General features: G+C 41.3%; 1 protein-coding gene and 1 long non-coding RNA gene across 3 annotated transcripts in view; one reads left to right on the top strand and one right to left on the bottom strand.

Moving 5' to 3' along the window:
- Positions 1-17,522, bottom strand: part of SMOC2 (SPARC related modular calcium binding 2) — a 142,116-nt gene that overhangs the window by 47,838 nt on the left and 76,756 nt on the right. For both annotated transcript variants that reach the window (XM_081000054.1, XM_081000055.1), the window contains 2 exons: positions 12,782-12,832; positions 11,828-11,902 (listed from right to left, as the gene is read on the bottom strand). In XM_081000054.1, the coding sequence (XP_080856180.1) occupies positions 11,828-11,902; positions 12,782-12,832 (126 nt within the window). The remainder of the gene's footprint in view (positions 1-11,827; positions 11,903-12,781; positions 12,833-17,522) is intronic.
- LOC308474063 overlaps positions 1-17,522 on the top strand; it is a 282,096-nt gene that overhangs the window by 253,495 nt on the left and 11,079 nt on the right. The window lies entirely within an intron of this gene.

Raw genomic sequence — 17,522 nt, 5'->3', positions numbered from 1 at the left:
CATTCTCTCCATTGATAATATGTTTCATTTTCAAGTGTTATTAGACCTTAAAATATGATATTTTTTATTTTTTTGCATGGTCTCTATACACTTTCCAAAATGTGACTGTGTCTACAGTGTTACTCAACCTTACCCAAGAGAAAGCCTGAATGAACATAGTTGGACTCACTTCTGCCTAAAGGTGCACAGAATTCTTAGAGGACAATTGTTTGAAACAAATATTACCCGAACTTAAACCCTCACAGAGGCTTTGGCATTGACAGAATTGGCTTTGTTTTCTAAGACATGCCACATCAAGCACCAGCCGAAGCAAGCCTTGTATTTACTAAGAATGCATGAAAATCACCATCTATTGATACTGACAACATCTACTGATATTTAACACCAAGCAGGAAATATAAATGAGAAACCGAGTTTCCCTTTGGAAGCCACACTGTCCAGACAAGGAACGTGACTTTGTGTGGAACTTGTCATTGTGTCGTTGACCATATCTGATGAGCATGACCATAACTGATGGTTAGGAAATCAACTATAGCTAGAAGATATTCTGTTGGTATTTCCTAGGCCTCCAAACTTCTGAAGATCTTTCCTTTAAAGTAGACCTATACAGAAGTTAATATACAGTGGTACCTCAGGTTACAAACACCTCAGGTTACAAACACTTTGAGTTACAGACTCCACTTAAGCCTCTGGTTAAGAACTTTACCTCAGGATGAGAACAGAAATCGTGTGGCAGCAGTGGGAGGCCCCATTAGCTAAAGTGGTCCCTCAGGCTAAGAACGGTTTCAGGTTAAGAACAGACCTCCAGAACGAATTAAGTTTGTAACCAGAGGTACCTCTGTACATTCACTGCTTGATCATTCCAGCTCCCAGTTGCATAGACAAGCCTGCACACAGTCAACCCAGAACACATAGATCCCATCTCCAGACTTTCCAACCAATACAGAAAGATCTAGGGGTGGATCTGTTGAGAATGATATGGGGGGGGCATTGTACGCATTTGTGCCCCCCCATCCCGCATTCTTGGAACACATTAAGAGTAACTTCTGTACAGTGTTAGGTAGAGGATTGTCTATCAGCTGCTTGTGATTAAAATTGAGCTGAATTCTGTGGTAGAAGTGAATGCAAATATTTGGGGTTTCTCTTGATCATTTCAATTGGTCATTCTGACCGAGTAACTATTTAGATTTATGGCCACAAGGTTGAGAAATCTGGCCTTAGTTACTTTACTGGCAGAAGTGCCAAGAAGCATCAACTGCAGTGCACTCTGCTGTAACACTTCCGTCACTCTACACAGCTAAAGTTTCTGGCACAGTTCAATATTTTTTTCAGATGCCTTGCAGATGAGATGCTTTCCATTCCACAAGACGGCATTCTGCATAAAATTAACTTATCTAACCAGAAGTTACAAGTGCCTTCGACATAACTCTTCTGGACAAGTTGTTCACTGAGTTAGACTCTTGCAATTTTTTAAAAAAATATTATTTATTTTTAAAAACATTTCAAGAATTCAGATTTTTTTTTAAAAAAAATATCTGCTTGAATGTTCCATTTTCAGTATATGTGCTGCCGAAGCGAGCACTTGAATGTTCCATTTTCAAGGATTATTCATGATATATTTCAAGTCCAAAGTCCACATATTTCCATGTTTAAATTGATTTTAGATATAAAACAAATAAGCAAGTTCTTATTGAAGTGAGGGCATGTCAGAAGGAAAATGATTTGATATCTGTTTATATATATTAGTAATATATATATTGATGTAACTGCATAATGTTTTGTTTAAGTTTTCTGTTGTTGTTTTTTTGTACACTGCTTAAAGAGATATTTTTATATATTTAGTGGTATAGAAATCAAATAATCAAAGGAAGTAGTGATGGCCACCAACTTGGATGGCTTTAAAAGGAAATTGGACAAATTCATTGCAGATAAGGCTACCAGTGGCTGCTAGTGTCAGAAGCAGTAACTCTCTTAATAACAGTTGATGGGAATCACAAATGGAGGAGTGCTGTTGTGTTCATGTCCTGCTTATGGGCTTCCCACAGACTTCTGGTTGGCTGATGTGAGAACAGGTGGTTTGACTAGGTGGGCCTTTGGCCTGATCTCACAGGGCTTCTCTTATGTTCTTAATGGTGTGGCGATACTGTAGAGCAGCAATGTCCAACCAGTCGACCATGATCGACAGGTAGATCAGCAGGGTTCTCCAGGTCGATCACAGGAGTTAAAGAAGAGATCACCCAGTTTCTCCTGAGCGATCATGACACGCCCCACCCCTGGCGCTATATTCCATCAGTGCTGTTAAATGTTTTATCCCCTTCATCTGCAGTAGAGTGGGAGAAGAAGGGAGGGATGTGGACTGTTGGGTGAGTGATTTAATGCAACCCTCCCCCAAAAAGCTCAACAACTCTGGTACTCTGGTACTCTGGTCTCCTCCCCTAAAAAAGCGCAAGAACTCAGGCCTCCCCGCCCGCTACAAAAAGCTCAACAACTATGGGCAATGACAATTTTATTATACTGCCAGTTTTATTATACTGGGAGTAGAGCACAGTCTCTATAGAGTTGAGCGTGCCTGCTGTAGAGCGTATCCACACTGTACATTTCAAGCACTCTTAGACTACTTTAAACAATCATGGGTTCCTTGCAAAGAATCCTGGGAGCTGTAGTTTGCTAAGGATGCTAAGAGTTGTTAGGGAACCCCTTCCATGCAGGGAGTTAAGGCAGCTTCACTTGTGGGCCTGGAGTGGTGGTCTATAACTTAAAACAAATGCAATGGTGACCTCCATTATCAAAAGAAGTTTCTTCTGAGTCACGGTGGCTTTTGTTTGTTCTATCAGAGACACTATTTATCAAGTCAATTTTCAGCCTTTTCTTCAGGCTTTCAGGGGAAAAAAACAACCTGATTTCAGCCTTACTTTGAAAGAACAAGTCGGTGCACCACCCTTCTGCTGGCCCTCTCTGCACAGGGATTTATTTACCCAAATTGCACAGAATTGTCTTTCCTGAAGAAGCAAGAAAATTAATTTCAAAAAGCTGAAACCTCAACTGAAATGGGTGGCTGGTTCTGGCATCACACCAGGATCCAGAAATAAGGATGCTCCAGGAAGGCAAAAGAGCCAATAAGAATACCATAGGATTATTTCCTTACAGAGCCAGCAATTTTTTTTAAAAAAAAAATACTTCCACAAAGTTTACTTTTCATATGTTTATAGTCAGCTCCAGTGGCTCAGCTTTTATTTTGGCTCCCGCAGCAAAGGCAAGCCCAGGGCTTGGCTCTGCCATAGGCCTGCGAGCAAAACAAGGGCGACATGAATGAAAAACACATCTCTACCCCACCTTCCCCTGGAACCATTGTGGGGAAAGAAAGAAACATTCTCCTACACTTTGGGCAATGTTCCACATGGTCTATCAATTTTTTTAAAAAACAAAAACCCTCACACTTCCTCTTGAAGCCAGGAAGGTCTTTGTGGTGGTGGTGACTTTGGCCCAAATCCTGTGATGACATATACAGATGCAACTACTCTGAAAGGAATGTATCCCTATGACCAACAACATCCTTAAGTTAAAAAACTATGTACTAGTATTTTCATATGGCCAAGGGGGCCCATGTCTCCCAGCCTCCTTCCCTTCCCTTGGAGCTTTCCCTCTGCTATGATATCTCTTTTATTTTGTCCGTTCGTTGTGATTTGTGTTCAGGGTGGTATCAGGATGGTTACAGGCAATCCTGCTTTCAATACTGCACCTGTCAAAGGCTTAGAGCAGACAGACTGCTTCGTTTCCAATCGGTACATACCTTGTAATTTACTGCTGCATGGCAGTCCTGTAACTTTCTATGCTCTGGAGTTTGTTCATTCTTTTGTTCTGCTTTGGTGGCTCTGTGGAGCAAAGGTGTCCCTCCAGATGGCAATAACGTGGTTCATCACTCTCACCTCAACAAGCCTTCCTCTTTCAACAGTGTCTCAGACAAATGGAGCCTCTTACAGCTGGCCTTGCCAGCAGGATCCCTGGTTCATTATATTATGGAGTTGCCTATTATATGGTGGAGGGTGGCAAGCTGGCTGGGAATTTTGGAATTCTCCAGCTTACTGCCTTTCTTGACCACTGGTTGATTGAGTGATATGTTCTTTATATACCACTTTTATATAAAACAAAGCACTGTGGGGGTCACAACAGTCAGCATCCTTAAGACATCACAATTCAAAAGAAACAAAAAACTAAGCAGAAAACACTTCCCCCTCTAGTAGCCTCCCCATCTAAAAGATGAAGCAACTTCTTCATTTTAGCATATCCACAACATTTCTCAAACCAAAGCACTGCTTAGACTATTGAGGGGTGGTGGGGAGAATCATCTTTGCTGATGGCCATTGGACCCACCCCCACCCCATGGGTTGAAAGTCTAAAAGAGCCTATGTGCTGTATATGAACTGGCTTTTTCTGGTATTATTATTATTATTATTATTATTATTATTATTAATACCCCGCCCATCTGGCTGGGTTTCCCCAGTAACTCTGGGCGGCTCCCAACAGGATGTTAAAAATGCGATAAAACATCAAACATTAAAAACTTCCCTAAACAGGGCTGCCTTCAGATGTCTTCTAAAAGTCAGATAGTAGTCTATTTCCTTGACATCTGATGGGAGGGCATTCCACAGGCCGGCGCCACTACCAAGAAGGCCCTCTGCCTGGTTCCCTGTAACTTCACACCTTGCAGTGAGAGAACCGTCAGAAGGCCCTCGGAGCTGGACCTCAGTGTCCGGGCTGAAGGATGGGGGCAGAGACACTCCTTCAGGTATACTGGGCTGAGGCCATGTAGGGCTTTAAAGGTCAGCACCAACACTTTAAAATGTGCTCAGTAAATTCTAATCCAATGCACTTTGTAGCCTAGGCTATTTTAGACCTCCCAAACACACACACATGCCCATTAGTGGAAATGACTCCAATTTCCCTGTACACATCTGAACTGGACTCCTGTCTTCATTTACACTTAAGGGGGTGGAACCAAGGTGTGGCTGTGAACTGGATGTGGAAAGAGACAAGTGCATATATCTCTACTGTATTGTAGTCCCCAATCTCATGCTTCTTCACTAACTTCCAGCAGCTTTCTTGAATTGACCGGGAGTCATGCTCACAAACTGCAGGCAGCCCACGAAACAAGGTTTGGCCATCCTCTGTTATAGATAAACAACATTTATTTATCTTGGAAACAACAGGATCTGGCTTCATTTAAATCTTAGATTATTTCTATCTTTACTTATTTCACTCCAACTGCAGCTAGGCAAAACAAAGGGTTGTTGCTGTTGTTTGTAAAATCCCATTATACAAAGTATATCTGCTTCCCTTTACACTCACAGTCCAAGTATCTGATACAATTCCATTATCTAACTTGGAAGCAACACAGACAATTGTGCATGTTTTTCTGGCCACAAAAACAACTTATACCAATGGAAAGCACGCTGAATAAATAAACACTAATTGATCCATTGTGCTGGATGCTATGGCATGTATTATAACAAATGTGTTTTCCTAAGCTTTCTTCTTTTTGCAATACATTTTAGCATATTTGCTACAAATATTTGTTGATTCTGGCCCTCACCTTGTCTTGCTGTTAGTCTCACACCACATGTCCAAAGTCATGTGTGACAAGGAGGAAAAATCCCGAGGCCTATGTTTTGGCAAGTTGGTTCAAACAAAACAGATTCTAAATGTTTAACTTCTTCAGACAAGCAGTGTCTCAAGAAACAGTGGTGCTGGCATTCAGTCACCTAATAAGGCAATATTTTTTATTACAGTTTACATTAATTCAGCCCTGATGCTCTGCCTAGACATTTCTTTTCCTCCCTTTTTTGTTATTTGAGCAGATGGAAGGTTCTCCCCATTATCTGGAAGAATAAAAATGAAACATGGTGAACATGCCTCTCCTAAACCACATGACTTTTTTGAGATAGGTTTCAGGAAATAATTATCAGGAGAAAGCTGCTACCAGTGTAAGAAAACCCAGAATGATTCAATCTCATGAAATCTGCACTGTCCCCTTTAAGACTCCCTGGTGGGTTGCTTTATTAAACGATTTATTTAAAGGCCATAAACAAAGTGATATGTGATTACTGTAATGGGCATCATTCATCCCTGTTAACTTTCAAACAAACAGGCGCGAGTTATTCAACAAGTGAGTATTGACTCTGCTGCTTCCCTACCGCATGGCACGCAGAGCCAGTTTTGTGTCTTGAAACTCGTTCATGCAACTAACCTGCTCCCAGTGCAATCCTATACATGCCAACTTAGAAGCCGCATTTAGGTCAATGGGATTTGCTCCATTATCCAGCTTTACCAGCAACCAGTTGAGATAGCCCTACATGGAGGGCAATTATTTATTTCAAAAACTTATATGCAACAATGGCTAAAACAATTTAAAAAACCTTTAAAACAGTTCAAATACAGGTGCAGACTTAAAAAGGTTTGTTGAAAGAGGAAGGTCTTAGCAGGCACTGAAATGCAACAAGGATGACGTCTCCTAATATTCAAGGTGAGGGGGTTTGCACTGGTGGAGTCAATCTGGTGCTTCTCCCATTACATTTACATTGTGTTGACCTCCCTGACACCTCCACCTCTCCTGCCTGATAAGCATCAGTGACTCAGCCACTGGAAGGTTATGGAGTTCCTCCACCCCACCACTGAGACCATATAACACCTGTCCTGAAAGACCTACATTGGCTCCCGGTACGTTTCCGAGCACAATTTAAAGTGTTTAAATTTAAAGCCCTAAATGGCCTCGGTCCTGTATACCTGCAGGAACGTCTCTACCCCCATTGTTCAGCCCGGACACTGAGGTCCAACTCCGAGGGCCTTCTGGTGGTTCCCTCATTGTGAGAAGTGAAGCTACAGGGAACCAGGCAGAGGGCCTTCTTGGTAGTGGCATCCACCCTTGGAATGCTCTCCCATCAGATGTCAAAGAAATAAACAACTATCTGACTTTCAGAAGATATCTGAAGGCAACCCTGTTTAGGGAAGTTCTTATATTTGATGTTTTATCATGTTTTTAATTTTCTGTTGGGGGCTGCCCAGAGTGGCTGGGGAAACCCAGTCAGAGAGGCAGGGTATGTATATATGTATATATGTATGTATGTATGTATATATGTATAAATAAAATTATTATTATTATTATTATTATTATTATTATTATTATGCTGTCTACCACTGAAGAGAAACATACAGAAGAAAGCAATCCTCAGGTATCATGTTATTTATTTATTTATTTATTTATTATTATTATTATTATTATGCTGTCTACCACTGAGGAGAAACATACAGAAGAAAGCAATCCTCAGGTATCATGTTATTTAGGAATTTGAAGATCAGCAACAGTACCTTGAACTGAGCTCAGAAAGAAACTAGCAGACAAAGTAAATCATATAAAACTGGTGTGATGGGGACAAAATGCCTAGCACCTGTCAGCATCCTGACTGCCATATTTCCCACTATTTGCAGTTTTGGAACAGTTTTCAAGGCCTGCCCCACAGACAGCACAGTACAGTACAGTATTCTAATCTGGACGTCAAAAGGTCATGGATGGCTGTTGCAAGGTCAGACTTTGTCATGAAGGGCTGCAGTTGATGACTTGGACTGCAACCCTCACCCAACTTATCTCAGAGCAAGTAACCATTGAATTCAATAGGGTTTACTTCTAAGCAGACATGGTTAAGATTGTGCTAGAAGTTAGGTGTGTTTTATTCAAGCAAACCATGTAAGTTTTATGCAGGTACAAGGTTATCTTACAAATGAGAGAGCTCATTGGTTTACACTAAGATATATGATATAAAAATGCAATCATATCTGAATAAATCCATGTAAATCCATGTAAATTAATTCATTTGCCATTTCTGTACTTCCAACTGTTGAAATGCAAGTCTCAGATTTATAATGCTTTCCTGGTTGCTCTTAATAAAGTATGGAGGACAAGCAGAGCCTACATATGAAAATAAAAAATGACTGGAGTTTCATTCTGGAGTTGCAGAGAAGTCATATAACGTAATTAAAAATACTACAGTGAAGATTGCTATCTTTTTTGGCATTAAATTAACATACGCTATAAAATAAAATGACCAGCCTTGCAAAAGGGGGAAAGCCGGCCAATGTTTCCACGGTAGAGGTTCCATAAAATAGTGGAACATCCTGAACACAAACGGTATCTCTTAGATGTTAAACAGAGCACTTTTTAAAAATGTTTTAGGGTGGGAGGGTCTTTAACCCTGGTGGGAGGCAAAGGCTAGAGATGCTGGAAGCCAGAGCTTATAAGTATTTCAAACTAATATGTAAAATTAAAGGATAAATGAAAACGCTCGTAAAATGGGATTTTTGAAGATAGGGCGAATACTGCCATACATATATTCCAGCAGACTGGCTGTGTAAAGAAGCAATATATACAAGTTGCTCCAGGGAGGTCTGGGGAGGCTTATCTCCCCTCAGAAAAGGAAAGGAGAGGAAGACATAAAGAACAAAGAATTCATTTTACCAGTTCCGGCTTTCAAAGAACAAAACAAACAAGAGTAACCCACAAACTGAACCACTGCCTACATGGCCAAGAAAAAGACATAGACAGAAGATGCCATCCCGTACATATCTTCTTCTTTTTAAATGGGAACACCCTACACATATCTTCTCAGGAGTAAGCCCCACTGCGTTCAATGGGACTTACCCCCAGGTAAGTAGGTATCTTTGACTGCAATCCTACACACGCTGATCTGGAAGTAAGTCTGACTGAACACAATGAGACCTTGAGGACAATTCTAACTGGGGAAGGAAGTGAAGAGGTGGACAATCTGCTGCTTCCAAACCCCTGTCACTTTGGGTGCAAGGTGGGGGGCAAACTTACTCTTCTCCCTCCACAGACACACTGTGGTCTCCCTGCAGTTATCCCGTTGGCTTCAAAAAGGGAATGGTTTCAGGGCCTCACACTGACTACCACTGTGATTTTCCACTGCTGGTGGCAAATCTGTGACAGCTCTGATATTTCTGAATAAAAATACACAACCTTTCAAAACTGGATGTCTATGATGTTTGATGTGGCTACTTGAACAAGTTTCCCATGTCCTGTATGAAACAATAGGATGTCTTTGCTCTATTAGAGACAAGAGAAAAGGCTGCAATTGTAAAAACAGCTGAGTATTTCTTTGTCCTCAGAAACAGCTCAAGAACCTTTCTTCGTTATCTTAACAACTCGGTGAGGTACAGTTACTCCTTTAACTAATAGGGGACAGAGAATGGACTACCATGAGAAAAGTTAGTGAAGGGAGAACACACTTGTCTCTAGCCCTCCTCCATACCCCGGGACAGCAACAAAAATGTTGGCTTCCAGGCTGGCTGGGTAGCTTTCCTGTTGCCACATTGCAGAGTTTTTATGAGGGAAAAGGAAAGAGGAATCTTCAGGTGCCCAGGGAAGTGACTTATAGGCCAGTGCTTTTCAACAAAGGTCTTCAAGGGTGCTGTGAGATGAGGGTCACATCCACACCATGCATTTCAAGGACACAGCTTCCCCCAAAGAATCCTGGGAATGGTAGTTTATCCCTCACAGAGGTACAATTCCCAGCATCCTTAGCAAACTACAGTTCCCATGAATCTTTGGTCCTTTAAATAGATGACATGGATGTGACCAAAACTGCAGATACAGCCAAACCACTGTGCTTTTTGCACTCCCTCTTTTAAAGGGAATGTATTCACACTGCCCTTGAAGAAGCCCTATGTCAAAACATGTTGGGTCCGGTGACAAATGTTAAAGTGCAGGAGCTCATCATGACAGATTCCACAACCACGCCCCCAAGGGGAGTCCAAACATGCAGACAGCTGTGCTGCTCTGTTAAGTCTAATAAATTACTTCCTGATGCACCTGAGAATTTCTTTCTTTTTCCACCTGCATTTGTGATCGCCAGACATTTCTTCCAGATTACTGGTGGCCCTGACCTCTCTTCACTTCTCCTCACCCCTCAAATCTTTTAAGCCTTTACGCTGAGAACGCACTGGCAAACAGTTATGCCAGCAATAGGACTGGAACAGCCCTCCACCCTGGCTGGATCAAGTACATCTATTATGCCCCAGATAGGAACTGAAACATTCCTGCCAGATCCTAGGAACTGCTCTGCTCTATACTATATTAATAGGATTGGACTGTTAAGCTGGCTTTTACAGCCCACAAAGTGCTACACTAGGGTGAATACTGGTTGCAATTTTGTTTTCGTTTGTGGTCTCTTGCATTTGCACACGTGAGACTCTTGAATAAGTAAAGTCGGTTCCAAACACAATAACTCCTTTGCTTTTGGCCCTAACTAATCTCCAGTGCAATAAAAATGAAATAAATACCACTTAAAATGAAGCATTTCTAGGCTTTGTTTCATTTTGTTTTACTCTCTCAAGGATGCTGTGTTCCCTTGCATATCAGTCAGAAAAATAACAATCTAAATTTCCAATACACCAATTACACGTTGTCTAAACAGTCCTTTTGTATTCTCTTTCTGACTCTCTGTGCCAAGAAAAGGGGAATAAAAAAAAAGATGGCATTAGAGGATATTCCAGAATGGAGGGGTGCTCCACATCATCACCATCCTAAATGATGTGCTTCAGCAATGGAAGTTCTATGCTCACAAGAGGGCTAGACAAATTTTACTTTCTCTCAATTTTCCCCATTTATTCAAACGTCATGCATGTTTGTCTTTCTTTTTCACTTTATAGGCAGTTTCACCTACTACGTGAACTTCTGCACACAATTTTTGGATAGAGAATTGCTCCACAAAGGTGAGGGAACTGCAAATTACGGGGTATAGTTGATTTTTTTGTGCAAATTGGGAAAGGGGATGTAAAAATGTGAACCCAACTGAATTTCTCCCCTAGTTCAGAATATTTTTATTATTTTTTTTGTACATTTTCAGGTGTGCAGCCCAAGCTGAGTGTGTGTAGCCGTTCAGAAGCTAAGCACTTGGCTACAGCTGCCTCCACAGTTGCTCTGCAGGTCTTACTAGTAAGGGCATAGTGTCATTCCAACCCACTCAATGGCAACATCCTTTTCCTGCTTCTGTGCACCCATCACAATACCTTTTCAATCACTGCTGAAGCTTAGAGATATTTGTGACCTTATTCAGAGGCGGGCTCATATACAGTCTTTGGGGGCTCATCAATGCCTGCCTCAAATGAATTCTCTTCAGGTCAAAACCCAACCTGCAGAAGAATTTTTGGCTTCCTCAACCCACCCGTACTCATACTTTGCAAAGGACTGTACTCTGTTTCTCTATCTTTCATAGAAGAATCCTTTATTTGAAGGCATCTTCTGTTTGAAGAACTGCCCAGTTTAAAGAACCCTAATAAGAGAAAGCATCAGCTGTGAAGCCACCCATCAACCATCAACACCTTTACAGCAGACTGAGCAGGCATATGGGTCACAGGGTCACAGTCTATTCTAGTATGGTGAGATATATTTTATTTCAATTTAAATTAGAATAATCATATGCAAATTTTATGCAAATCTGTACCCCATACCCCCCTTTGGTTTGGTGATGAATTTCCTTTGGGGGGGACACATAAGTGGCCACCTGTTTGATAACAAATATGAGTACCAAGCTGGGGAGTGGTGGAAATGAAGGGTCAATCCCTGTGGTAACCTGTGGTAGTCATTCATGTCCTTCACAAAGTGTTAAAGAAGAAGGAAAGCTATGAAAATGAGATCCTGGTTAACTTGAAAAGATTATAAGGGGGAGGGGGTAATATCTAAGTATGAAACTTAGCTAAGACTCTGTTTTAATTTTAGCTTTATTAACTGCATCAAAGTAATTATGCTCTATCATCTTACCAGAATTTTTATTGGTCTTATTCTGTCGGCTCTTTACTTGCTCAGTCCATAATGTAGGGTAACGCGATGCTATATCTAGAAAATTAAGAACAAATTGAGATCATTATAATGGAAAATATAAGTGATGACAGACTAGATTTATTGCAAGAAAATATTAAGTAACCTAATAAACACAGCAAGGCTGGTTTCTTATTGAGAAACAAGTTTAGAAGAGGTTGAATAGTGGTATTTAAGAGGAGATGAAGTGCATGTTATGAATAGAAATCATGTCCATATTAAATGACACTATAAATTGAAGATTTAATGGGATAGTCAGTGCAGTTCATATTCTTCAGTCATAAACCCTGCTGTGCTTACGAGGTCCATCACAGTTCCTTATTGCGCTATGTGAGCTTTGGAAACCAAAAAATATTCTTGTACCGCCTTAAAGGCTGAAAGTGTATGTATTGTAGCATAAGCTTTCACTGATAGCATACAAAGAGAAGAAAAGCCTTGCTGGATCAGGCCAAAGGCCCATCTAGTCCAGCACCCTGTTCTCACAGTAGCCAAAAGCAGGCAGGACCCAAGTTTCAACAACACTCTCCCTACTTGGATTCCCAGAGACTGAGGTGCATTGCCTTTTAACAGTGGAGAAAGAACACAACCACTGTGGCTAGTAGCTGCTGATACCCCAGTTCTCCATGAAAGATTCCACTTCACTGCATGCAGAAAGTTACTTTCATCAAACATGTAAAAGGGCTACGTTCTTCTAGAGTATCTCCTAGAAACACAAAAAAATAGGCATCTTTTCTGCGACATAATACTGTGAGCAAATGGTGTATGTATGTAGATAGATATAGATATAGATATATAGATATAGATATAGATATAGATATAGATGATATAGATAGATAGATGATAGATAGATAGCCATTGTTTCCGTAGTCTCCCTATCCCATTTCCAGAAATGCTCACCTTCTTCATCACCTTGGGGCTGAGTCTCCAGTGCAGGAGCTGAAGCATCATCTGAATTCAGAATGGAAAAGATTTGCAAGGAGACTACAATTATGAGAGTAAGCTAAATAAGGGGACATACTTGATTGAGACTAAAAAAATGCATGTAGCCCAAGCCATCCAATACATAAGCAAATAATATCAGTGTTATCATATACATTTAAAAAAAACAACAACAAAAAAACCTTTCACATTTGAATGGTAAAAGTGGGGCCTTCAACAAAATTTTGCCCTGCCTGTATAGGAATCCTTTTCCTCTCCCCTCATTGGCTGTGTCTCCCCTGCCCTGCCAAGACTTCCAATCAGCATTCTGTGCCCCTGAGCACACTCAGCCCTCATTGGGCTGTTGGGAGGTGGGGTGGATCTCCACTCATTTAGAAGGGTCTCCTGAAACATGCCTATATTTTTGTTTTTCATTTATTTATTAGATTTATATACCACCCTTCATTAAAAGATTTCAGAGAGGTTCACAAGATAAATATCTCCCTTTTGTGCATAGATGGTGCTGAGGGAACGTTTCTTGATGCTCTGGCCATTTAGTCACTAAATACAAAATCCATTTGCAGAGATTCCTGCTAAGTCAGAGAAAACTCATTTATTTTCTTTCTTATCATTTATACACTCCTTGATTCAAAACTTCTTTGAGGATTTTCTTTTACAAAGGTTCATGTGGGCAGATCCATACAAAAAGCCATTTGCCAAATAATAAAGAGAGACACCGACACAGGAAAGAGTTTTATAAGTGTTCACATGGCATATGGGTTGTCTGAATAGTCTGTCAAGAGCACAAAGTGCTTTTTTTGTGAAATCACAAGTGTTGGGGAAATGCACTTCTTCAGTCTGTGCTCTGACCAAACAGTGCCGACCATCCGTTTTCTCTGTGCTCAGACCAAGCAATACAGACCATCCATTTTGTCTGTCTACAGTCTGAAAGAAATGGCCTGTATGCAGCAGGCAACTGGATTTACAGAAACCTGAAACAAAAGCAGAGTTTGGCACAGCAAAATCTGCTAATTCTTCTGCAGATTACACAAACAAGTTCTCTAGACAAGTTTTGATTTGCTTTCTTCCTGCATATTTCCTATACTCACGCTGCCCAACAAAGGAAAATACTGTATAGTAAAAATAGAAAGAGATCGATGTGTTGGTTCAAGTTAAGACAAATGCCACAAAACCTTTGCAAAATCAAAGCACTTTGGGAAAACAATGCTTTCATTATTTACATCGGGTGGGGGGAGGGGAGGGGAAAAGTTTGTCTGAAATTCATCTTTTCACATAAGCAAGGATTGAGAATCTGACTGTGAGCCATGATGGCTAGGGCTGATGCAAGATGGCACTTCAGAAACCTACAAGTTCTCTAGCCTTGTATGAAAGACTGGAATAACTGGAATAAGACTCTTGAAACCTTACTGAAATGACCAGGGCTGTTTCCTGTGGACTGTGTTTCATCTGAAGCCGTATTTTGCTTGGATGCCGGATAGTAGTCAAAACCAAACCTGGTGTGGATTTTAATCTTTACAAAAATACCACTGTTTTAATCTGTTTTTATAGATAATTTCAGTGTTTTATTTTATATTCTTCTGATTTTTTTATTCTTTTGAAGAATATAATAATATTATTAGAGTTTTTCTTTTACAATCAAGTGGTATATAAATTTTGATGATAATAATAATAATAATAATAATAATAATAATAATAATAATTTATTATTTATACCCTGCCCATCTGGCTGGGCTTCCCCGGCCACTCTGGGCGGCTTCCAAAAGAATATTAAAATACTATAATACATCAAACATTAAAAGCTTCCCGAAACAGGGCTGCCTTCAGATGTCTTCTAAAAGCCTGGTAGTTGTTGTTCTCTTTGACATCTGGTGGGAGGGTGTTCCACAGGGAAGGCACCACTACCGAGAAGGCCCTAACCAACTTAAATAATGAGGATGTTCCCCAAACAAAAGGAATGCACCGATGCAGCTGACTAAGTGATGTTTAAAAGGCCTTTCCAGTGTAGAGCAGGTGAGTCTCTCCAGAACCTTGCCATCATCAAGTCACAGTCCTGTACAGCAATAGTACACACTGCAACTGCACTGGCTTGTCATCAATAGTAGCCACTGCCAGAGAACATTCAAAGATGCCATGAGAATACCGACCGCATTCTGTGTGAGGCTAGCTTGTGGGTAACTCAAGTAACCTCTCAAGGAAACAGCTGCCTCTGAAGAGTCTAGAAAGAGCCGTGTGTGTGTGTGTGAGAGAGAGAGAGAGAGAGAGAGAGAGAGAGACAGAGAGAGTGAGAGACTTTCTCTCATAATATTCAAGCAATATTGCACAAAATGAGAGGAATACAGTATCTGGCAGATGAGAGAGAAAAGGCAAGAAGCTGACAAGAGGAAGCCAAGATTTTTTGGAGAGAGGACAGCTAGTCTCTTTTTGTGTGTACGGTGGCTGCGCTGCTGAGAAATTTGTTTGAATTTGTCGAAACAAATACCCTTCTGTTTGCATCAGATTCCTAAAAGGGTGCCACAGGGCCTTTTTACATCATGCAAGCAACTTCGTAAATCATTATTTCATGGCTGGTTTTAGATATTTAGCTGAGTTACTGGCATCTCCCACAGACTCCGCTTGCCAGCAAACATTTCTCAGGTAAGAATCACAGAGGTGTTTGCTAGGATTAATGCTCATCGGAGAGAGCACGATTTTTTCAAGAATGCCAAAAATAATAATGATGAAGTAGTCGGTGAAGGGAAGGAAACTTGAATTTAGTCCTGCACTTCTGAGCAGATGACTAGCACTAAGAGAGCTGCTGCCCTTCTTTGCTGTGTCCAACACCCCCATTGTCACCTAACACCCCGGCAGCCTATGTAGTTGCTTCTGCCAGCATTACTTCCTTGGCAGCTGCTCAGCTGTGCATGTGGTGGGGTGAAATCCTCGCATGACCACACATTGCTGCTGGACAGGGTGGCTGTTGGGTTAGGGGTTGTGAGGTTGCACCAGAAGAAGCACAAGAGTGGCAGTGGCAAGTCTCACTGGTGCAACCATCTGGCCCCCAACTTGCTACTGACTCACCCCATCCCCATTCCTATCCAGGTGTCAGGATAGTGTCTCCATCCCACTGCAAGTTCTGCTGCTGGCTGTTCATAGAGTTGTGAGTTTGGGACGGGTTGGCTGTGTGCCCAAGTCCCTTCCAATTCCTAGATCCAACAAGGATCCAATAGCTGGAATAGCCAAGCCAGCTTATTGGCAATGGCCCACTAAGTATGGGTTGTTAAGGTAACAAAGGAAGTGGCTCTCTGCCAGAGGCGAAATGGGTGGGCCCCACTCCCTCAACGGTCTGGTAGTTAGAAAGACAAAAGCCAGAGTTGAGGTGTGTTAGTGAAAAGCAAGAAGCAGGCTGGGCATTATCATTCCTTTTGGAGTGATAATGCTATAAGCCCCTCCATCATAGACTCAGGTTGTATATATGTGCAAATCAACCATATAGCCTAAAGACACCACAGTCTCCTTTGTCCCTCATTCCAAGGAAATTGAACTCTGCGTAAGCGCCTGGAACCTCACACTGCTTGGACATTAGGGTGGCATGCAACCATATATTTGCATGGACAGGCAGAGACCACCCCCCAACCCCATGCCATGGAAAGGGGGAGGATGTTGGGAGATTCCAAGGAATCTCCATCCGACTGGTGAATCCTTAGTGGAAGAATGACTCTGAGGTTAGGCGGGAACCTCCAGGTATCCAGCATGGGAGGGGGCAAAGCCAGGTTATATTTTAGGGAGCCATGTAGGATTGGGGGGCTGCGCATGACCACACAAAAAGCGCCCCCCATTTGATGTGGGGAGTGGTCATTGTATGCACAAAAGTATATTGGTGATGTCTAAAGAAACATACATGGAAGTGCACAAAAAGGCTCCCTTGACCTGCTGAGATTCCTGCATTCAGGGGATTTGACTAGACAACATTTGGGGTCACTTCCGACTCTACAATTCTATGCTTTTATGAAACACAGATGCACAAATTACATGAATATGAACATTTTTAAAATGGAGGCAACAAAGCATCATGTTTTATATTTGTGGACTTTAAGATGAGGGTGGTTTTTTTGGGGGGGGTGCGAGACATTGCTGGGAGAAGAGTCCCACAAAATCCTAAATGCAAATAATACTAATTCTAATCCTATGTCCAACTTTAGTTTGACGCTAAAAATATAGTGTCATTTTTTTTTAGCTGAGTGCCTTTTAAAGGTCTGATAACATTACATGGAATACGTATAGCTGATCCCTGCAAAAACTTTCAATGCAAAACATGCTGATCATACAAAACACATGTTGGCTTTGACTGGCAACTGGGATCCCTTGAACATCATTCAAGATGTTTGAATGGTGAACATTGCGAAGTATTAAGCCTAACAATAATTCTGCCATGTTTAGGTAAATAGGGTCTGGCAGCTAATTGGCCTCCGTGGCAGGAGTTGGCTTTATAAAGTTTCCAGATTCACACCTGGTTTTGTTCCATATATATCAAGCACTGTTTGTAGCTGGGGGCAGGTGATAAAACTTATTCATTGCTGCCCAGCCTCAAAATCCAGGAAACTTTTAAAGATGGGCACAGCGCATGCTGGCTACACAAAGTGCCAAAACAACAAAATTTATGATCTGTATTGAGTTTCTTCAGAAAGTTATGAACACCTGGAGCCTACACATTTGCCTGGCA

The sequence above is a fragment of the Podarcis pityusensis genome (genome assembly GCF_964106645.2).
Source record: "Podarcis pityusensis genome assembly, chromosome: 3".
Lineage (NCBI taxonomy): Eukaryota > Metazoa > Chordata > Lepidosauria > Squamata > Lacertidae > Podarcis > Podarcis pityusensis.
The sequence above is the reverse complement of the archived record's forward strand: the minus strand, read 5'-3'. Positions and strand labels throughout refer to the sequence as shown.